Source organism: Meles meles, chromosome 17, assembly GCF_922984935.1.
Source record: "Meles meles chromosome 17, mMelMel3.1 paternal haplotype, whole genome shotgun sequence".
Lineage (NCBI taxonomy): Eukaryota > Metazoa > Chordata > Mammalia > Carnivora > Mustelidae > Meles > Meles meles.
The window spans coordinates 627,505-650,281 of record NC_060082.1 but is presented as its reverse complement, the minus strand read 5'-3'; the positions used below and the strand labels follow the sequence as shown (position 1 = coordinate 650,281).

The following is a 22,777-nucleotide window of genomic DNA, read 5'->3' as shown; positions in this document are numbered from 1 at the left end:
CCCACGGAGCCTCCCAGGCACCCCTGGAGGTTTTTTGTAAGTAACCTCTATATCCAAGGTAGGACTTGAACTCACGGCCCTGAGATCGAGCCACGTGCCCTATCGATGGAGCCACCAGACCCACTGTCTTTTGTTCGTTATTTTTAAGATTTTATTTTTACCATCCAACACTTCTGATCGCCATGTCCACATTCTGGCTTCTGCATTTTCCACCTGATAAGGCAGCTCTCCGGTAAGAGTTGACCCAGAGGTACCGCCGCTGCAGGAACGAAGGACTATGCCGGTCGGGGCTGACCTTCCCGACGCCCCTTCCGCCGACAAGCGGAAATCCGCTGTCACCAGGCACCAGAACCCGACAGACACGACAGACAGACACGGGTGGCCGCAGGAAGGTCCGCGCAGCTCCTCCTTCCACTGACACTTTTGCACAGGGCACGGCTCCCATCCCCAGCCGTGACTATGGGACGTTCATCAAAGAACTCAGGAGGTACTTAATCCATGTCTCCTGCAGGGTGCTGGAGAGGGACCCACAGGGACACTGGAAACAGCCAAGAGAGCTCGTTAGAGATGGCACAGTGGTCTGGGGCAACGCTGACCCTGCCCCAGAGGGGGGAGCTCTGTCCTGCTCCTGCACTTGCCAGTTCCAGGAGACTCGCTTCTCTGCCCACTTCCCTCCCCCAGGTTGGCCCGGAAGCTGCCTCCGTGCGTGGGGACCAGCCGGTCCCTCCCTGCTTGCTCCAACAATGCCCACCGCACTGGGGCAGCTCGAGAAATAGCAAAGAAAAGGCTTTTTTTCTCGTCCACAAAAGCAGAGCTGGGGAGCAACCTGATGGCCACTCCCTCCGCCAAGTCGCTTGAGTAATGGTTTTCTGAGTCTTTAAAACTGAGTCACCATTTTTTTTCAACAGGGAATGATTAATTATAAACCACCCATTGGCAACTATTGCCTGTCCCAGCCCTCCTTCCAAATGCGTTTCTTCTGGGGGCGCCGGGCCGGCTCAGTCGGTAGAGCAGGCAACTCCTGATCTCAGGGCCATGGGTTCAAGCCCCGCAGCGAGCACAGAGGGCCCCTCAAAAAAAAAAAAAAAAACAAACAAACAGTGTGCAAACTGCTTCTTCTAGAACCTGTGAAGAACACTTTGTCAGCTACGCTTCTGAGCACACCGTGCAGGCTGGTCAAATACTCAGCCAGGAAAGATGGCAAGACAATAAGGGCGCCAAAGCCAGGGCGGGCAGGGCCGTCCCTCCCTCTGCTCACCCTGCGCCCCCGAGACGCCACCTCCCCCCGAGCCAGGGCCAGCAACACCCGGGCCTTGGCGCAGCTCTCTGCAGGGAGGAAGTGCTGGCCCCTCTCCGCCCTACCCGCCTCTCCAGAGGGTGGGACGGGAAGTGACTTCTTTCTCTGCCTTCCACCTTCTTGCAGCGTTTAGATCTGTCTCAGAACCAGCGTGTCTGTTTAGAACAAAGGAGCAGCACAGCTGGGCCTCTCCGAGTTACTCTGCCTCTGGAGGAGGAGGGAGCACAAGGGGGCTGGGTGGGAGAGAGCGGGCTCCTCAGGACAAGTCCCTCCGGGTCACAAAGGGTACGCCCGACCCTGGGCTCCAGGCTCTGTCCCTTGTCGCCTCCGCTGGGCTCTACAGCCCAGGCCCTCAGCTCTGCCGCCCGACCCCGTCTGCTCAAGGTCACGGCTCCTCCCTGTCTGCCCAGCCAGCTCCCCACAGCAGGCCCCTCCCCAAGCAGGGCTCCCTGAGTGAGCGAGAGCGGAGTGGCCCTGGGCGGCCCCGGTGCCCCGCCATCCCTCCAGATGCACCTCCGGCCTCCCTCACGCGCTGGGCCCTGGGCCCTGGGCGAGGGGCAGCCCCCACACTCCAGCACCGACCCGAGCGCACGCGGGCCCCTGAGCCACAGCCCCGTGGTCTGCAAGCCCGTGCCCGGCCCTCCGGAGAACACGAGGGCGTCTGCGTGCCACTGCGGGCCAGGACGGAAGCCCTCGCTGGGGCAGCACAGACAGTCGCCACCACTGAGCACCAAGCCTCCTCGTTCTCCTTGTCCATGGCGGCACCTCAGACCCCACGACGCCCTGCAGGGAACTCGCGGCTGCCTGTCCCACCAGCCGTCTGGAGCTGTCCCCAGCGCACTGAGGGACCCGGGGAAGGGGGATCTGAGTCGGGGCTCTGAGCAGTGGGCAGCGACTGGAGCTCTGATGGGGGGAACGACCGGAAGGGGCACTGGAAAGCAAAAGCCCACAGAGGACGGGTGGCCGGGGAGCCCTCGGGGGTGAGACCAGCCTCTGCGGAAGGAAGGGCACAGGCCCAAGGCCCCCAGCCCAACACCAACAGAAGCCAGACTGCGCCTTCCTTCTATTCACCCTCCCATCACCTGGAGAACAAGCCTGCTGTCCCTCAGGCCCCGGCACCGAGCGCCACGGAGGCAGGGGACAGCAGGCAGTACTGGAGGGCCGGGAGTCTCTTTCGCTCCTCCCCAGGCCAGCGTCCAAAGCAGGACGGCAGACCCTGCACCCCAGCTTCCTGCGAAGGCAGGGGGCCCACGGGCGACAAAAGCCCATCCCCAGGGACTGAACCCGGAGGTGTCCACTCCGGAAAACAAGCCCCCGGCAGCACCCCCCTGAAGGACAGCGTCCTCGGCATCAGGGCTGGCCCAGCACTTACAGGAACTATGCATCCAGGATTGGGGCAGCCCCACGGGACGGGACAGGAGGCCCGAGTCCACCCCACCCCCGCCCCCCTCTCACTGCAATTCTCAGGCAACCTTGAGCTCCTCACAGAGCGGCTGGCCAAGCCCCCGTCTGACCGTGAAGCCTTCAGACCCCGTTCCCGCCCGCAGCATCTGCCCGTGTGGTCTCATCAGCTCTCGCGGGTGGGGAAGCGCCCCTGTCTGCTGACCTCGGCCACCACCACCTGCAAACACGCCATTCATCAACAGGTTATCATCCTAATAGTGGATGACTCTGGTTTGCAGAGAGATGACAGCCAGACCCCAGAGCCCTCAGGCCAACACTGCTCCTCTCCCTGGAAAGCTCCGAGGGACGCAACTCCCACAACTTGCCTGCATCCCGTCCTCGAGAGCAGTAGCCCCGGCAACCAGCCCCACACCTGCAGGCCGCTTAGGAGCAGGCCACCCCACTCTCTGGGACGCTGCCCCACACTCTGGGAAACGGGGCCCCTCCCCGTTCTGGACCTCAGGCTGGCGCCAAAAACCCAAACAGCTTTGCTGTTTTCCTCCTTTTTTTCCTCTTCAAGCAAACTCGCAAATGTCAACAATCAGAAAAACATGCACACGGAGACGTATTTCTCAACTCCACCACGGCCCTCTCCGCTGCCGCCAGCAGAAACAAGGTCAGCTTCCCGGCCCCGCTTACGTAAGCGGTGAGCTCGCGGCACAGCCTGCTGCCACCCAACACGGGCGCGCCTGCCGATCCCAGGGCCCTGCAGGCTGAGCAGGGACTCAGGTCTGGCAGTCGGGCCCCCCTGGCACCGCAGAACAGACTCTGACCTCTCAGGCTACAGGGGCCCGGGGTTTCAGGCGGGTCGTGAGAAACCAGGTCCCTTCTCAGCAATAAAGCCCTTCAACTGAGGGGAGTGGCCGAGGCCAAGTATCCAAAAGGACGCGGGTCCCTGCATCCAAACGCACAATTTGGTCCCGGGGGGCCTAACATACGTCCCCAGTGCTCTCCATCTACCCCCGAAACAGCTCTCCTGACTTGCGCCTTGTAATCGCACACTCAGGAGCCGTCAAGAGCATCAGCACTCCTGGGCCTGCCACTCCTCACAACGACCTCGACCTCGCCAGGAAGGGAAGCTCGTCCTGTAGGGCAACCCAGGCACCGAAGTTCGGGAACCTGCCAAATTCAAACAGCATGGGCTCCAGGTCCGTCTGACCAAGGGTCTCTCCCCTGGGACAGGTGCCTCTCTGGGCTCCCCCCCAGCCCCCCCTTCTCTGGGCTGCCCGCCACCTGTCACTTCCTGCTCTCCTCCGGCCTTCCCACCCATCACAGAAGCTCGGGAAGGGAGTCCTGGGTGTGAGGGACGAGAGGAGAGCAGGCCTCCCCAGGCATACCTGCCGGCTGGACTAAGGCCCAACCCTGACCTTCCCTAGGGCAGCAGCTTGTGGGACACACACACACACACACACACACACACTCTCTGTCTCTCCCCTGCTCTCACCAGGTCACCCATTCACGTGCCTAAATGCTGAAGTCCACAGGTCCCAGGGAGAGGCCCTGCCTCCTTCTCCAACTCAGTCCCCGGCCCCGCCCCCCACACCCTGACCTCCGGGGCCCCGCCGCCCCTCCTCTCTCCTGTGTGCGGAGCTGTACCTGCTCCTATCGGCCTTGTCTTTGGCAGAGTTGGTGTTGACCTTGGCTCCGCACCGGAGACTACACCCTGCCTGGGGAGAGAGAGGAGGCTCCCCGCGACCCATACAAAGGAGCTGCTGGATGTGGCTCTCAGACCTGCGCGGTGACAGCTGCAGGGGAAAACATGTCACACACACACGCACACACACACACACCCACCCCAGCCTCTCAGGGAATCCGCAGGCCCTGCCGGGAAGGTCTGGCCAGGTCACCTCTCTGAGGTTATCACCTAATTAGATGAATAGATACCAAACAGGGCGAACAGCCCAAAGGCCCCAGGGGAGCCCTGAGACTGACTCTGCCTCAGGCCAGAAAGGGGCTGGGCTGGGGAGTCCCAGAGCCACCCGTGGGTAGGGTGGCCGGGACCAGTCGTGTCCACCCCTCAGCTGCAAGCCCCCTCCCGGGAACACAGCCATTCCCATCTCTGAAGTCAGCCTCCGTGGTCAGCCGGGAGCCTGCCCTGGGGGAGGTGGGGGGTGACGGCCTGCGTGTTCGCTCGCGTTCTGCTCCTCAACGCCTCGCCTCGCCGCTGGCCACGTGGGCGTGTGCTCTGCGAAAATGCACGCGGCTGCACTTCCACGCCCAGCGCTCATCTGTTATGCAGGCCCCGAAGTCCCGCGCAGTCCCACGGCTGCCTGAGTTAGGGCCTAGGTCACCGCGCCCCACGCCCCAACGCACCGCCCCCGCCCGCGCACCTCCCCCCACCCACGTACCCGCGCACCTCACCGGTCCCTCCAGCTCACCCGGGGCCCCGGGAGGGACGGGTTGGAGGGGGCAGCTGTGGCCGCTGGAATCCCGTCCCAGGCCCCCCTGCCCTGCCCCACTCTGAGACAGAAGACTCGGCCAATCCGCAAATCCCACCTGATCCTCATAAAAAATACGGTGACTGAGAAGTGAGCAAGGGTCGCCAGGACGAGAATGCGGCGGCGGAGGAAGGGGATGAGCCCTACAGAGCTGCAGCCAGGGAAGCGGCACAGTGCGGCCCCAAACAGACTAAAGTCATGGAAAAACTAGAAATGGCGCAGAAACGACAATCCCCGAAACTCGCTTCGCAAGCACTAGTGAAGAGCACACCTGAAAGCGGCTGCGATGGTCCCTCTGACGTGTGTTTTACCACAACCTTTCACCGGGCGCCGGGGGCTCAGTGGGTAAAGCCTCGGCCTTCGGCTCAGGTCATGATCCCAGAGTCCTGGGATCGAGCCCACGGCAGGTTCTCTGCTCAGCAGGGAGCCTGCTTCCCTCTCACTTTCTCTGCCTGCCTCTCTGCCTGCTTGTGATCTGTCAAATAAATTAAGAAAAAAAAGGCGGGGGGCTCATTCTGAGTGTTGACTCAGCAAAGGCCCTATTCCAGGCCTTCCCACACCCCTCCCGGCAGGACAGTCTGTTTCAGGGACGAGCCTGGATTTAAACCCTGGGCCCAACTGCTCACCACACCCAGAAGCAGGTGAAACCCAAGCATTTAGGGATCTGGCAGATCTGAGAGGTGACCTGCAAACTCAGTGGGGGAAGGGCGTCTCAGTGGCTCAGGGGGCTGAGGGACCCACTCTGGACTGCCCCTCGGCTCATGCTCTCAGGGTCGGAGTTTGGGCTCCTGCCACTCGGCACTCAGCAGGGCGTCTGCTAGAGAGTCTCTCTCCCTTTCTGCCCCTCCCCACTCTCAGTAAACTAATAAATAAAATAAAACCAGCGCGGGGGCGGGGAATGATTTTCACTAAACTGTAAAGGGACATTAGGTTATAACGGGGGAAAAACAGAGCCACACCTCATGCCTCAGTGTATGATAAACTCAAAACAGAGCAAATATTTAAATAGAAAACCTCTTCAAGCCACGGGGGTGGGGATAATCTTTTAAGATAATATTGGCAAAAGGAAGATCTTATTAAGTATGAAACAGCATCTAGAAGCTGCAGAGATGATAAACCCAACTACATTTTTTAAAATCAGCAGGGCAAACACATCTCTCCCCCAAAAGTCAAAACACTAATTGACAAACCGGTGAAAAACTTCATAGACCACATCATAAAGGCCTAAATTCCTTAATATATTACGACTTCCTGTAAACAATAAGAAAAAGACCAACAACCCAAATTTCTTGAGCTGAGAAACAGGTGATGCAAATGTCTCTCAAACATGGAAAAATCCAGAGTCTCCCTCAGATAAGGTAAATGCAGATGAATTCCACACAGACTCCGTTTTCTGTGTAGATGCTAGTTTAATAACACACTCTGGGCAAAGGTCTAGACGCAGGCATTCGCTCATCGTGCTGGGGGTCAGAACAGGTGCAGCCTGGGCGCTCTCTCGAAATTACACACATCCAGGGCCTGCAGGCCGCAGACTGCCCCAGGGAGCCCACAGCCCTGCGGTCAGGTGCCCACCAGGAGACTGGGGGAAGGACTCCTCTATCCTTGTAACACGACACCGAGCTCTTAATCTGGTTCCTTCCTAGTCCGTGGGCTGCACTGGTGAGGCCAGCCCGGGGCTCAGAGCCAAGTTCCAGCGGCAGGGCACAGGGTGCACCGAGGAGCTCGGCGACCTCGGGCCGGCTTCTCAGGCTCCTCAGACGCCACTCTCCCGTCCGTAAATTGGAAATAAAAAGACGACGCACTTCAAAATGATGTTGTGAGCATCACATCCGGTAATTAAGGTTAAAGCCCCAGCCTTACTTTCCAGACGTGCGGATCTCTCGGGAAATACGAGCCACGGGAGAGGGAGCACGCGCCAGCAAGCGCAGGAGCGCGGTGGGGAGAAGGGGGGGGCAATCCCAAACAGACGCCGCACTGAGCATAGAGCCCAACGCGGGGCTCGATCCCACAACTCCGAGACCTCAACCGGAGCCAAAACCAAGCCGCTTCACCAGTGGAGACGCCGGTGTGGCTCAGCAATTCTTGCCGCCACTGCCCCAGGGGTCTCCGCTTTTCTGCAAGGGAGTCCTCGGGCTCTAGCCGCCCCTCCCCCCATCCGAATGGGCTCCGGGCATCAGTAACATCCATCAAGCCCCACTTGGGTGTCCGAGTCTTGCCTGCCGAGGCTGGACGCGACCTGCCCCCAACTGGGAGGCTGGCGAGCAGCCTTCTGCATGGTTCGACACTGAAGAAGAGGACAGACCCCGCCTGAGCCCCGGCAGCGCTCCCGGCCACACCAAGGCATCGTCTCTTGGTGGACCTCTGATGTGGCAAGAGAGAGGGTGACCTCGGCATCACGGTCCCCTCCAGCCGGGCGGGGGGCAGGGGTGGACTCAGGAGCACATGTGGGTTAGGGCAAAGAGCCAGCTTCAGAGCCTGTCACTTCCTCGCTGTGTGATCTCGGGCGCCCCACAACCTCTCTGAGCCTCAGTCTCCTCTCGCCCACTCGGGGACGGTTTCCGCAGCTCTCACCTCCATCTATGTGCCCCGTCGTTTCCGTCCGCACACAAGCGAGCTGACGGTTCAGTCGTCTTTCTAGAAATCTCTTTTCGTGACCCCACGTTTCCAGCAAAGGCACACGCCATGCTCTGCCCCATCTACGGCTCACGTCCTCAAAGAGCAGCCTCGGCCCGCCGTGCCCCGCTGCCCTCCGCCGGTCCTCCCGCAAGTCCCTCCCGGCGGCCTCCGCCTCCACCAGCACGCCGCAACTCCTGCGACGGTCACCGAAGGCCTACCTGTTGCTAAGTCCCGCTCCCGCCTGGCCCCCTGCCCCGCGGGACACTGTGGGACACCGAGGACTGCTCCCTCTTCTTCCCCAAGCTGTCCCCACTGGGCTGCCAGACCCCAACGCTCCTGGCCCCTGCGACTTCATTGGTCTCCCCTCCTCGGTCCCCCCGTCCCCCGCCAGCCCGAGCAGGCTCCGCAGGCCTCTCCCCTCCTGTTCCAGCTACACTGAGCGTGTGAGGCTGGCCACCCTCCAGGCCTGAAATGACAGCTGCCATGAGACCCACCGCAGGCGCAGGCCCCGTCCTCATTCCCAAACTCCAGCTCCCACGTCCCCCATGGGCGGATCCATGTCTCCGTTCCCGTATGTCCCAAACTGACCTGAGCTTCCCTCCAACAAAACCTGCCCCCCCCACGCCTGTCCCATGTGTGCAAGGGGCCCAGCGCCCTCAGCTTGGCCTGGGGCAGAAGCCAGCGCGTCCCGGCCTGTGGCTGGCACTTGCCGTGCTGCTGAGCGGGGAAGGAAGAGGAAAGGCAGCTGGGAGGCAGAGGGACACAGCGCAGGGCTGGAGGGACAGCCCGGGTGCAGGGCCGCAGGGCCTCAGGGCCGCACTCCTACGGGCAGAACCCAGGGCAGAGCCGGCAGAGGGCAGTGAGAGTGGGGGTGGGGACCCAGCAGCGCACTGGGCAAGGGTGGCCGCAGCCCTCATGGGATCTCGTGGCCCAGGAGAGAGGCAGGCGCCCACTCCGGCCCTCACGCACTCTCTTACAGACCCTACCCGATGGCAGCTTCCCCGCGGGTGTCCAAAGGGCACCAAGTGTCCCCACGGAGCCCTCTGCCCAAGAGCCTAGAGGCCCTCGGTGCCAGCCGCACCCGGCTGCGAGACGGCGGCTGCAACATGGCGGGGGGGGGGGGGGGGGGGGGGGGGTTGAAGGACCCCCACCGAGTTCCCTCAGGCCTCCTTCCCACGTCACCCTCTCCCTGAGAGCCTCCCCTCAGAAAGGCCAGCTCCCGGCCTGTCACCTGTCACACGCACACTGTCCCAGCCCCCCACCCTCTCATTCTCTCCCCCTGCTTGTCCCCGTTCCCCACGACCCAGCTCATTGCCCCTCCCCCACACCCCAACCCCAACCGCGGGTCCACGTATTTAACTCTCTCGTCTCCAAACCGGAGCACAGGGAGCCTGGACTTCGGTCTGTTTTGCTCTTGTTTGCATCCAGGCTCTAAGAACAGCGTCGGGAACACAGGTGGACGATCTGCTCAAAGGCGCGACTGTCAGCTCGGGGTCGTCCGCACACTCCGCACGAGCGACGTTCCCGCACCTTCTCTCCTTTCATCTTTACCACCACCGGTTAGGTGTTTCGTTCCTTGTATTTTCCAGATGCGGACAGCGAGGCTCCAAGAGGGGACCTCACAGAAGCTCCCCCCATGTGCACAGCCGGTCTGGGCAGGAAGCTGGGGTGCTGAGCTGCCCCCGTGGAGAAGACAAGGTCGGGGGAGGGGGGCGTTGGCTGCAGCAGCAAGGCTCGGGAAGAACCGGTCCCCCCCACCCCACCCTGGCCACACGCCCAGGAGAACTTCTCGCAGTGACAGAGACTCTCGGTGTCCAGGACGCGACCGTCCCTCACGCTGCTGAGCAACCGAGGACGGCGGCTGTGACCTGACTTCACCGTCATTCGTTTGAACAGAGCAGCCGCATCTGACCAGCGGCTGCTGGCTCGGGGGCACACGGGCCGGGTCGGGGGCACAAGGGCCGGCCGGGGTGAGGGGGAGGCGTGCACACGCGAAGCGCACCGCTGCCCAGGGACCCTCACGCACACCGCAGCTCACGCCAGGGTCTGTCCCTGGGGGCTTCCTCTGCACCGTCCTGCCTCCGGACACTTTGTCCTTAGGACGTTGGCCCCGCCAGGCCTCAGGCAGCTGGGCTTTCTCGGTCCTTCTTAGGGCCTTACTCTTGGCCATGTTCAAGCTCCTTTTAGGGTGGAGTCTGGGTGGCCGGTCCCACACAGGCCCCACAGGGCTTTACACGGCCTCAGTGTTTGCTCAAGTGAATAAACAAGGGCAGAGCCAAGGCGGGGAGAGACTTCTGGCGACCAGAAGCCAGAGGGCGGAGGGCCGACCCGGCCAGCGAATCACAGGCACGTGTAGAAAGGGACCCTCCCTGTTTCCAGAGCCCTCTCGGCAGTGGATCTGGGGTAGGGGCTAAAAATCAAACCAACACAGCCTCGAACTCTGATACACTGAGACCCAAACCACCCAGCTGGGGAGGCCTGACAGGGGTGAAGCCAGGAGGGCAGGCAGGCGCTGCGGCAGGAAGACGCGCCTCGAGGGTGGTTCAGACGCCCAGACAGGACTGGAGAGACGGGCAGCTGCGCGTGCTTGCCTGTGCCCCGCAGCGCTCCGCAGCAGGCGGCAGGAACCTGAGTCACCGTGTCCAGGCCTTCCTCGCCCAACACCCAAGTTCGCGCCGTGCAGGGCCCCCGACAGCGAGTACACCCAAGCGACGCCCTCGGCCTGGCCACGCGGGCAGCCTCCCACCGCACAAGCCCCCGCCCCGAGACCCAGCGGGTTTCCCCTCGCTGCCCCCTCTCCCCTCCCCCCCCAGGCGAGACAAGCACACGCATCGGCTTCCTGGACAGTCTCTTCAGTTTTACTCCCCAGCTGTGGGCCGAGTCTGCGCGGGTGTGGGAGGAGAGCGGGCATTTTCTACGTCTCTGCATTTTCCTTCTGAACCGGCTCTCACTTCCTCCCCCAGCTCTCAGTTCTGCCTCTTCTGGGCTGCCTGGGCCTCGAGACCACCGGCAAACAGGCACTGGCTGCAACCACTGAGGGGGCAAGGCAGGAATCCCCCTGGGGCAGGTGCCCTGGGGCGTGGGGGAGGTGCACCGTCGCAAGCAGGGGAGCCCCTTGCGGGGGGGGGGGGGGGGGGGGGGGGGGGGGTTGGAGGACGACAGACACCACAGAAGCCTCAACCCCACCCTGCAGGCCTCAGCACCCCATGGGATGAGCCCAGGCCTCACTTCCACTTCCTCCCCTCGGCCCCTTTGGCCTCAGCGCTCATCCCCCCTCCCCACAAACAGCCCCAGCTCTGCTTGGGGGGAGGGGGGGCACATACAGCGCTGGAGCCCCAGGGGCCTCCACCAAGGGTCTGCCCACCGCCCCCCCCCCCACCCGACCTCTGGGAACCTGTCTCCCTGGCACCAAGTGTATTTTACACCCAGCAGAGGACGAGCACCCAAGTGTAAGGTATCTGCGGCCCCAATCAACAGCGACTGCTCCCTGCAGGGGTCCCCCGTGTGCAATGACAGAGGGAACCCTTTAGGTCCCTCTGCCCAGCGCCAGGGGCACCACCAGCCAGAAGGCAGCACGCCCCCCAGCCTCCGACTCTGGAGTCCTCCCCGGCAGAGAGTCAGGCTGAGGATGTCTGCCCAGGACAGGAGCCATTGGTTCCCAGAAACCTGCAGGCTGCCCCTCCGAGAAGCCCTCCGAGCCTAAAATAAGCTTCTTGGGAAGCAGTGGCCGCTGGGCTAGAGGAGAGCCTGGACACGCAGCTGGGCATGCTGCCAGGGCCCACAAAAGGGCCTGGCTGCCAAGGGCTGATTACAGGCAACAGGAGCAGCAGGCCCGCTGCCCTGCGCCTCGCCCCTCCTCTCTGGAAGGAGAGCCCAGTGTGTGCCGGCCCGGCCCGAGACGTCCGCTCCCGAGCCAGCCTCCGCAGGCCGGTTCAACGCCGAGGCCAGTGCGGGCAGCAGGACCGGCCCCTTCGCGGTCGGGGCGTGGGGGGCAGAGCCAGCCACGCGGCCCCCACGGCTGCCGGCGCAGAGGCGCTGGTACACAGGACCCCGGGGCGGGAGATCCGCGCCCCCAACCCCGCTGGGCCCTCTGCGCTTTAAGGACTCGTGGGGGCGCAGGGAGGAGGCTGGGGACGCGGCTTCCCAGAACACGCCGGGCCGGGGGCAGCGGGCAGTGCGGCGCCTCCGCGGCGGAAGGCGCAGGACGCGGTGGGGCGCGCGAGCGGCGGGTGGGCGCGGGGCAGGGGCGCGGGGCAGGGGCGCGGGGCAGGGGCGCGGGGCAGGGGCGCGGGGCAGGGGCGCGGGGCAGGGGCGCCGCCCCCCTTCCTCCCGCCGGCCGCCCCCGCCCTCCAGGCGCCCGCGGAGCTCTTACCCGGCGCGGGGCAGCCCCCGGGAGCCACGACGGCCCCCGGCGCGGCCAGCAGGGCTGTGAGCAGCGCGCAGCGCAGGGCCAGCATGCTTCCTCCGCGGCCGAGGCCCCGCGCTCCCGGGGCGGCGGGGCGGGGCGGGCGGCGAGCGGGCTCCGGCTCCGAGGGCAGCGCCGTGGTGCCCGGGGGCCCGCGCACGGCGCCCGGCGAGTCCCCGCGCCCCCTCGGCCCCGGCTGGTGGCAGCTCCCGCGGGCGCACGACGCGGAGCCGCCGGCCGTCCCGGCGCCTGTGACCTGCAGAAGCGGCCCCGCCGGCCCGGGGCGCTGTTACGAAAGCCGAGCGCGTGGCGCAACCGCCCCGCGCGCAGCCGACCGCGGGGGCCGCTTCCGGCCGCGGCGCCGCACCTGCCGGTCCGCACGGGCGACCCCGGCCGCGGCTCGGCCCACCGTGCGGCGGGGCGCGGGGGAGTGAGCGCCGCGCTCGGGTTTGAACTTGGGTTTCGAGGCGGGGATCGCGCTGTCAGCGGCTCCCGGGAGCGCGGGGAGGCGGCGGGCGGGGGCTCAGCGGCGGACGCGCCCGGGGGCCCGGAAAAGCGCGGAGGTCCGGGCCTCCCCCTCCGGACCCCCCTAGGCTGGGCGTCGGAAGACCCGCTGCGGTCGCCGTCCGTTCCCTCTCCCGCCTGCCCCCGGGCGCGCGCTGTGGGGGGCCCATCAGACCTGGTGCGCACCCAGACCTGGTCCGCACCCGGACCTCTGATCACAGATCCGAGTCGCTGGCTTTTCACTGTGTTCTCCCGCCCTATGCGCATAACAAAGTCTGTAGGACCCCGGAGACGACATGGACACCCCTGGACACAGGTCTGGGCCACAGGTGTTCGCGGAGGTCGGAACCTGCGAGACTTCCCCGCCTGACAGATGGAAACTGGTCCTCGCTTTCAGGAGCAACCGCAAGGACTTTTCAAAAGGGCCCACCTGTGCTCCCGGGTCGGGGGGCAAGGGCCTCTGGACCTGATGGGGGGCCTCAGAGCTCAATTTGAAGGGGGAAAAAAGTCCTGAAATAAGGTCTAGGTTGAGAAGTTTCTGAAAAACCAACTACTAATTAGAACTAATTAGAATGTGCTTTTCCACTTTGGGCTTCAAGCTGACCCTCCCCCAAATCCAGTTTCCAAACAGCTGGAACCCGCATGGCCTGACTGGGGCCCGAGGTGGACTGACCCTGACATGAAGGGACAGAGCTTCTGGAAGGCAGGCCTCAGGCCCCACCCATGCACCTGGGTCTCATGGGAAGGCCCATCAGCACTGCTGGGCAGAACCAGGCACAGGCCCCGTCCCAGCTCATAGTGGAAGCTGCCTCCAGTGGCCTCCTTCAGCCGCACCCACACACAGGGAAAGAGAGGCCTTTGGAGAGCAGATCTTTTGGCCACTGGTCTGCTCTTCCACTGTTTCAATGGGGTTGCAGCAGGGCTGGGAGGTGCTTCCCGCTGTGGCTGCGTCCCTCCATCTGTAGCAGGTGCACACCTGAAAATTACCGGAGGGACGGGCTGCCCTCCTGAAACCAGAAAGCCACAAAAAACCATCTGCTCAAAGAGGAGGGCCCAAACCCCGCCCAGCTGCCCTGCCCACACCAAACTGGGCCTCCCGTCCCTAATCCACCGGTGGGGAACCTGTGTTCTGGAATCAGACAGATTGAGTTCCCATCCCAGCTCTGCCACGTGCTGACTGTGTGACTTGGGCAAGTTACTTAACCTCTCTGAGCCTCTGACTGCCCATTTGTAAGAGGACAGTGACCCTGTGCCGAGCGCTGGTGTTGTGGTTCCCGGTGGAAAGATCTGGCCCGTCTTTATTCTCTCAGCCTCGTTTTCTGACCCCCGTGTCTTGAATGCAGCTGTGTTCTGCAGTGTTCTGTCCGGCTCCATGCCGCACACTGCGTCCTCTACCAGATGTTCCGCTCCTGGGTCCTGCACCCTGCCCGTCCCTAAGGCGCTCTGGGATGTCTTCTCCAGGAAGGCGTCCGCTCTCTTCCCCACTTCCTCGAACACGTTCGTCCACAAGGCCAGGTTACGCGGCCCGTCTCTGGGCTCCTCCACAAGCCCACACCGACTCTGATCACCATCCTGATTGCCCCAACACAGCACAAGGCCCATCTGTGTGTGCTCACAGGGGAGCAGGGCCTGGCCCGTGGCGAGGCCCTTCACTTCCGGGGGCATGTGGTCTCCACGCTCTCAGACCTCCCTCCGGCCTGCCAGGATGCTACACTCACAGGAGACTCAAGATTCTATTCTATCTTGTTCTCCTGTTTTTGAAAGGTTTTCTTTATTTGAGAGACAGTTAAGAACACAAGCAGGGGAGGGGCAGAGGGAGAAGCAGGGATGCGGGACTCGAGCCTAGGACCCGGAGATCCTGACGTGAGCTGAAGGCAACTTCACCGACTGGGCCACCAGGCGCCCCTCAGATTCTTGAGAGCACATTCCAGACTTTGATCTGAAAAACACTGATGAAAAAGGGACCAGCCCTCACCCCGCCCTCAGCCTGACCCGGTCCCTGGTGCCAGTGCTTGCCTTTTCATCCCTGGGGAAGGAGACAGACTCAGCCCCCCAGGCCAATCGCATGGTGGGAATGGGGTGTCATGTCACCAGGAAGCAGGAATGAGAACCCAGTGGGCTGAAGCGAGCCGCTCCTAGGGACCCCGCACTGCGCACCAGGACTCGTTAGGGACGCGGCAGGGGCAGGAGCACGAGGACTGGATGCAGCCCCTCCCTCACTGTCTCACCCCAGAGTGGGGGAGACGAGGCCCCGGTTTTCGGAGGAGCACCCGGAGAATGGGAGCGGCAGAGGGCAGAGTTCAAGACCCGCAGCGGGACGCCCGGCTCTACTGGAAAGTCCAGCTCCCAGCCCAGAGCCGCCCCTGCCCTCGGAGCCCGGCTCCTGGACAGAGAGGCCGGGAGAGGGGAGCACGAGAGTGGGGACTGGAGGGGACACCCCGTCTCGGGTTCCCCCACCCGCCGCGTTCCTGCAGTCGCCCTTCCCCTCCCCCAAGGGGAGCCCCGGGCTGGACCATTTTTCTCAGACCCTGCCCCCAAGTCAGCTCCCCCCCACCCAGAGCCAAACCTCGACTGAGGTCCCACAGAGACCCCACAGAACACAGGGGGTGTGGAATCTAAACGGTCTGCTCCTCCCAGGGCCTCCGGGGGTGGGATGGTTCCTTCGGAAGGTGACTCAGGCCACGACCCCTATCCCTTAACGCCCCGAAGGGGTTGTTTGTTCTTCTCCTAATTGCCCTACTCCCATCCCTCGGGCTTGGGCTGTCCTGTCCGCAGCGGGAGTTGGAAACAATACCCTTTGTTCTCTGTCCCCTTTAGGGGCAATGACCCTGAGTGCTACAGACCCCTCCCTTGACCTCTGCCGGGACACAGCAATCATTGCCAGAAGGTACTCATTATGCCCGGAAACCTTCCTCTCCCCTCTCCTGTCAGCCTAGGAGGAAGTGACCTTCTGTGGCTCTCGGGGTGTGATATGGGGACCCCACTCTGACCAGCAGAACTCTGCATCCTCGGCCAGTGGCACCTGTACAGTCAAGCCCCCGCAGGGCCCAGCGTACAATACTGTGCTGTTGTTAAAGAGTGTTTTCTGCTCAAGGGTTTCGAAACACTTTCCTAGTGTTTCTAGAACTCCCTTTACCCTGCGTTACTGGAAGTTTGTTTCTGTATCATCTGTGTATCATTTTCGTGACACGTACTCTTGGTCAGCTTTTGAAAGGAAGGACCTAATATCTGTGAGGAGAAACACAGATAAAACGCGTCCTAAATCTACTGTCCCAAAGGGAGGTGAGATTTGACTTCTAAGTTACAGACACTTACAGAAAACCAAGGCATGAAACTCAGGGTCATCCCTACGTCTGGCCCCGTGAGCACGGAAACCAGGGTCACTGGTATTTGAAAAAGACATCATTGACTATTTGCATTTATGTGGGTCAGAAACCCCATGTGAATGAACTAAACTTGCTTTTTGTTTTCTTGAAAATTATCTCTGCTAAAATGAGCCCAACCTTTTATTTCTTAAAAACAAACAAACAGACTAGCACACTACTTCCTAAACCGAGCTCCCCGCAGTTGTAGTGGGATAATTTAATTGTGTGTCTAGAGTCTGCCACCTTGCAAATGTTTCTGCTCTTGTTAAGAAAATAATAAACAAAAATAAATAGATAACAAAAAAATGGGGCTCCTGGGTGGCTCAGTGGGTTAAGCCTCTGCCTTCCGCTCAGGTCATGATCTCAGGTTCCTGGGATCGAGCCCTGAGTCAGGCTCTCTGCTCAGCGGGGAGCCTGATTCCCTTCCTCTCTCTCTCTCTGCCTGCCTCTCTGCCTGCTTGTGATCTCTCTCTCTGACAAATAAACAAAAATCTTTTAAAAATGGTGAATATAATCTTCTGCATATTTTACCAGCATTTTTTTTTAAAGATTTTATTTATTTGACAGACAGAGATCACAAGTAGGCAGAGAGGCAGGCAGAGAGAGAGGAGGAAGCAGGCTCCCTGCTGAGCAGAGAGCCCGATGCGGGGCTGGATCCCAGGACCCTGAGATCATGACCTGAGCCGAAGGCAGAGTCTTAACCCACTGAGCCACCCAGGCGCCCCTACTAGCGTTTTAACAAAGCATCACAATGTTAAGTTTAAACAAACTAGGAGCTTGACTATTCAGATACACAGAACAGATGCGTGCTGCAGACGGGGAGACGACCTCACGTAAGGACATGACATGACACGCCTTGAGAGAGCAGACTTCCTAAATGCAACACACGGCATCACTGTCGGTACACAGACCCTGGAGCCAGACGGCCTGGGTTTGGTTCCCCTCAATAGTCATGTGCTCTGAGACAAGGTACCTAACATCTCTGGACTTCGGGGTTTCCATCTGCAAAACAGGGAAAGTAAAAGAACCTTCTTAAGATTCTTATGAGAATTAAATTAGTTAACATACGTAAAATGTTCCAAAGATGTCTCACTCGTGACTGCTTATTAAATCAATGTGGACGTGTAAATTTTCCCACAGCACCTTCTTGTTAGATGGGAGACTCGATCTGAATATGTTTTTAGTTACAGCTCATTGTGTCACCTGTCAAACGGACAACTGAAATAGAATTTGGCCCCGAGTTGCTCTGGGAGGCCCCTTCCAGCTCGTGGGTTTGGTAGTGTTCTGGATTCGAGACCAATTACGGCAGACGTAGATGTCCAATCGGGGTGGCTTCTGTGGTCAGCAGGGGTCTCCTGCCAGACCTGGGGCCTCCAGCTCCCACGTCCCCTTTCCCGGAGGATGTTCCGATCTTGGATGCACTGTTGGTTCTCCTGCTTCCCAGCAGAGGCCGAGTCACACTCTGAGGTTTCACAGAATGAGGAAGGAGTAACAGCGACCTCCAGGAGTAACAGTGACCTCCAGGTCGCTCGTCACCTGCACACTATGACCCTCGGCGGTCTCCTTGGCGGTCGTTTCTAGATGTGTGGCCGTGTGTGTGCTGACAGGCGGGGAGAGCAGGTCCCTGAGCCAAACTGCCTGAACCCAGGTCCCGCTCTGCCATGACCGGCGGGGGCCCCTAGGCAGGGGTTCCTCAGAGCGAGCGTGAAGTCACCACTGATGCAGCAATTCCGCTCGCAGGATACACCCGGGTGCCGTGCACCCACAGACACTTGTGCCCCGATGCTCAGAGCAGTACTCGTAATAGGAACACACAACCCTTCCTGCCTCTCAGCCTTCGAAGTAGACTTTTTCCTGCTCTTGGGCTTGAACTAAAACATCAGCTCTTCCAGGTCTCCAGCCCGCCAGCCTGCGGCAGCGGTTCTCCTGATTCTCTGGCCTTCGGGTGCGGACAGGACGACATCACCGGCTCTCCTGGCCTCCAGCCACCTCGTCCCGAAGAGCTCAGGACTTGTCGCGCCATCGTCATGTGAACCTTTTAATAAGTCTCTGCTACGTGTTGTAACAAATAATACAGTGAAAATATATATGAAGAGAGCTACTGTGCACATAGAAAGGGTCAATGCGTCCCCATATACGCGCCTGCACCCGACAAGTGTGTGCACGTAAAATACCTCTCCCTGCTTCTGCTTCTCCGGGGACCCTGACGGACGCCGGCAGGAATGCAAGCAAGAAAGTGACAGCCGTCAGTAAAGGTGTGAGAGTCTGGGAGTTTCTATCTGGTTGAGGGAAGCAGGTTCCTAGTGGAGCCCACGCTTCGCTGGGCCTTACGGGTATCATTTCTACAGATGGGTGTAGGAGGGCTAGAGGTCAGGGAAGAGAGAGGAAATCCCAAGCAGAAGCAACACTGAGCAAATACATAAAGACAGGAAACTTCTGGGTCCTTTGAAAACGCATGCAGCACCGTCTAGCCCATCCTTGCTTCCTGCCTGCTTGAGTGGTCACCCGGGAAGCAGTGGCTTGGGACCCATGGGACCTATATGGGTAAGAACTTGCCAGACGCCACCACAGCGGGTCCTGTTTTAGCTCCACCCTGAGACCCGCGAACACGATCTACTTGAAAGTCCGCGGCCTGGCCCCACTGTGCCTGCTCTTCCTCCTCCCCCTGGGTCCTCCAGGGACACCGCACTTCAGCCCGAGAAGGCCCAAGGTTTCCAGATAAAGCCCCAGATCCTGCGCGTAGCTGGACTTGGCCAACCTGCAAAAGCCGCCTCTGCTGAACCGCCTGGTGGCCGCGGGGACACACAGATCTCCCGGGAGGGGCAGCCGGCCGGGCTCCGAGGCGGACGGCGCGTGAGGAAGGGAGCGGGGCTCCGTGCCCCTCTGCTGGCTGCCCCTCGCCCCCACGGAGGAGACCGGGAGGGCTGATCTCTGGACCGGGCAGAGCAGGGGTCTCCCCGGGGAGCGCCTCCCTGTGGTCCCGGAGCTGGAGGGCGGCCTGTGTGCGGCCCAAGAGTGCCTCCTCCGGCAGCCGAGACGCTGGGGGCCAAACCTTTCCCCTCCGGGAAGGAGATTGCTGGATTCTTCTCCGGGAAATGGGACCAGCCCAAGAAGGAAGACCCAAAGCTCCAGCTGTTTGGGAATTGTGGCCACAAACAGCCCCATCTGGACGCCCGCCCCACACGGAGCTTCCCGGCAGCATAGGGTCCCCGCGCCGGGCTCCCCTCGGCCGCCACCCCCTCTCCAGCTGCGGTCCCCACGGGGAAGCTCCCGGGCCTGGCCCGCCCAGCAGGCTCCCGCACTCCCCGACTTCTGCTTGGTTCTGCCGGTGTGAGCCCCAGGAGGAGGGGAGGCCGGGCTGCGTGTCCCTCCGTCTCCTCAGAAGGGTCCGCTCAGCTGCCTTCGTCTCGCCGCGCCGTGACCTCTCTCCTACCGTCGGCCTTTGTAAGTAAATCCTCCCGACAGGATCCGAGTTGAGAGAGCCCGACGGTCACTGACTCGCTGACCCGCCGGTTCCCTGCTTGGGAAGGAGCAACAGCCCAGAAAAGATACAAACAAACAAACAAACAAACGAACGGTACAAACGGAGACAGGAAGAGAGCGAGCCGCCTGCACACAGCCCGGGTCCTCAGGGAGCCACGGGAAGCTGGGCCACGGAGAATCAAAACGGGTCGCTCTTCACAGGGACCGCCGGAAGCGTGGCCCCAGAAACGCAGAGTTGCGGTGACAAAGTTAAAGATAAATGAAAGTGTGGAAAGACACCGGAACGTCCCAGAAGCTAGAGCAAAAACATCCAAAGAAATGAGGAAAAGATAAGAAAAGTAGACAAACAGTCCAAGAAGTACGGGATTTGACTGTAGAGGGAAAAGGGAAAAGAGAAAAGAAAGAAATAGACCAGTAATGCTGGTCTCTGTCCTGAAGGAGCCGCCGGGAGCCTCGCACAGGGGACGGGACTGGACGAACAACAAGGGCCTGAAGGCAAAGAAAGAGGGAGAGTCGCCCCCCCAAGGGACCCGTGTGCCAGTTACCCACCTCACGCTTCACAGCCTTCAGAGCCTTCTCGGCATAACCAGGAGGATTCCCGCAGCGTTTCCCCCTGCAGCAATGCTTAGCCTCTGGGTAGAAGGAGCTGGAGGAACGTTGAGGAAGGGCTTTTCCGTGGGTTCCAGCAGCTGCGTCCTCAGGGAGGTGGCTGGAAGGATGCTGTGCCCTAGGCACGCACGCCCCCCACCCAGGCCTCCCTTCAGACAGGGCCCTGTGCGCCCCAGGCCTGCTGCACTGCGCTCCGGGGGGCTACGGGGTCCTGAGGTCTTGCTCCCTGCCTGCTCCTGGACTGTAGACAGCCTCCGGCCCCACAGACCACCCGGCTTCCCCCACGCGTGGCACAACAGCCCCTTCTCCAGTGAGGGGTGACCCCTGCCGTGGGGAGGGTCCCTGCCAAATGGGTTCTTCCTTGGCTGGCCTCAGCCCTCGGGGACCACGGAGTTCTCTTACATCACATCCTAATGATTTTGTCATAGTTTAATACCTCTTTAAGGTAAGTCCCTGTTTGTTTGTTTTTAAGATTTATTTATTTGAGAGAGAGACAGAGCATGCGAGCAAGGGAAGAGGTAGAGGGAAAGGGAGAACCAGGTTCCCCACTAAGCAGGGAGCGGGAAGCGGGGCTGAATCCCAGGACCCTGACGTCATGATCTGAGCCGCAACCAAGATCCGGACGCTCACTCGACTGAGCCACCCAGGGCCCCTAAAATTTCCTGTTTAAATCACTGGGTGGGGGCGCCTGGGTGGCTCAGTGGGTTAAAGCCTCTGCCTTCAGCTCAGGTCATGATCCCAGGGTCCTGGGATTGAGTCCCACATCGGGCTCTCTGCTCAGCAGGGAGCCTGCTTCCTCCTCTCTCTTTGCCTGCTTCTCTACCTACTTGTGATCGTTCTCTCTCTCTCAAATAAATAAAATCTGAAAAAAATAAAAAATAAATAAATCACTGTGTGATTCTGTCTCCTGATCGGACCCAGGAGTCAGAACACCTTGACCTCAACCGCGATCCTAAAAGTGATGGAACAAAGCTTTCAGAGTTGTGCCAGGGAACACTTGCAGCCGAGAGTCCTATACCAGCCAAAACGCGAGTCAGGCGGGGAGAGAATAAAGACACTTGAAATAAAGCGCTGAGAGCTTGGTGCTTCACACACGCCGTGGCCCGCACTGGAGCAGGCCCGTGGGATCTACAGGAGGGGGCAGGCGCAGACCCGCAGGCCCACCCGCAGCGGGGCGTGGGGAGGAACAGGCCGGCTCCTGCTCGCTGGCCACAGCGGGGGGGCGGTCTGCGGCAGAGAGCAACGCTCGCGCAGCACCGAGCTCGTCCGCACGCTCCGGGCCAGGCTCTGGCCTCCGGACACACTCAGCGGCCGGGCTCACGGGACTTCCCAGCACTTCTCCTCCCCCAGCAGCCCTGAGTCCTGAGTTCGACCACCACACCCCGTCCCCTTCCTGGACCGCCACCTCCCACCCCAGGGACGGCAGGAAGGGGAGTGGAGGGGAGAACGCCAGACTCTCGTGAGAAGCCGAGAAACTGGCGGTGGGCCGGCTGTTATCAGGGAAGGGCAGCGCGGCCGAGTCTCTCCTCCACTTTCTACGCCTCAGGCTCCGGCTGATTGCGGGGAAGAGGCTGTGCCGTCTGACCAGGTTCCAGAACTTCCACCTTCCCTCTCCAGGGGAGCTCTGGCCGCAGGCTCCTGACCGCTGGGCTCCTGGCCACTGGGCTTAGCAGGCTCCGGAGCTCACGCGCGCCGCCTGGTGTAAGTGTGTGCTTCGTGCCTGGGGCCCCACGCATAGGGCGCCCTGCAGCAGGCACGCCCCCACGTGCACGCACGCGCACGCACACGCACACACAGGTGCAGCGCTGCGTGTCCCCCGGGAGGCCGTGTGGTTCACCGTGAGGGCAGATGTGATGTCTGCCCCAGGAGATCCCTCCTGGCTCTGGCCCGTGGGGACCGTGGTGAGTGCGGGTGTCGGGGCTGTCCCGGTCCAGGAGGAGCCAGCCTGGGGCCATCATGGCCCAGAGGACAACCACAAACTGCTGAACCGAAGCCCGCTGGCCGTTGTTCGGACCTTGCTGACTCCAGCCCGGGGTCAGCAAACCCCGGCCACCCTGACCACCCCCATGCCCGCATCGGGCCACCGCCTGTGTTTTAATAGCACGCGATGGATGGATCTCACAAAAGAAGCCAGACATGAAATTGGACAGAGCACACGATTCAATTTCTGTAAAATGCAAAAACTGGCAAAACTGATCTATGGTGGTTGGGGCGCCCAGGGGGCTCCGCCGTGAAGCGTCTGCCTTCTGCTCAGGTCATGATCCTGGAGTCGTGGGATCAAATCCTGCATGGGACTTGCTTCTCCCTGCTCCTGCTTCTCCCTCTGCCCCTCACCCAGCTTGTGCTCTCTCTCCCTCAAATAAATAAATAAAATGTTTAAAAAAAAGACATATGTATAAGAATATTCACAGCAAATTTATTCACAAAAGCAAAAGAGTCAAAACAGGGGCACCTGGGTGGCTCAGTGGGTTAAGCCTCTGCCTTCGGCTCAGGTCATGATCTCAGGCTCCTGGGATTGAGCCCCGCATCGGGCTCCCTGCTCAGCGGGAAGCCTGCTTCCTCCTCTCTCTCTGCCTACTTGTGATTTCTCTGTCAAATAAATAAGTAAAGTCTTAAA

At 61.2% G+C, this 22,777-nt stretch overlaps 1 protein-coding gene across 3 annotated transcripts in view; it reads right to left on the bottom strand.

Annotated features, from left to right (window-relative positions):
- The window catches only part of IL6R (interleukin 6 receptor), a 39,127-nt gene extending 26,693 nt beyond the window's left edge, over positions 1–12,434 (bottom strand). The window contains exons 1-2 of one of the 3 annotated variants that reach the window (XM_045982246.1): positions 2,770–3,036; positions 162–538 (exon numbers count right to left, since the gene is read on the bottom strand). In XM_045982246.1, the coding sequence (XP_045838202.1) occupies positions 162–192 (31 nt within the window). In that variant the 5' untranslated portion in view covers positions 193–538; positions 2,770–3,036. Of the gene's footprint in view, positions 1–161; positions 2,712–2,769; positions 3,037–12,166 lie in introns of those variants that run through there. The other 2 variants (XM_045982244.1, XM_045982245.1) reach the window with 2 other exon arrangements.
- Between the last annotated feature and the right edge of the window lie 10,343 nt (positions 12,435–22,777).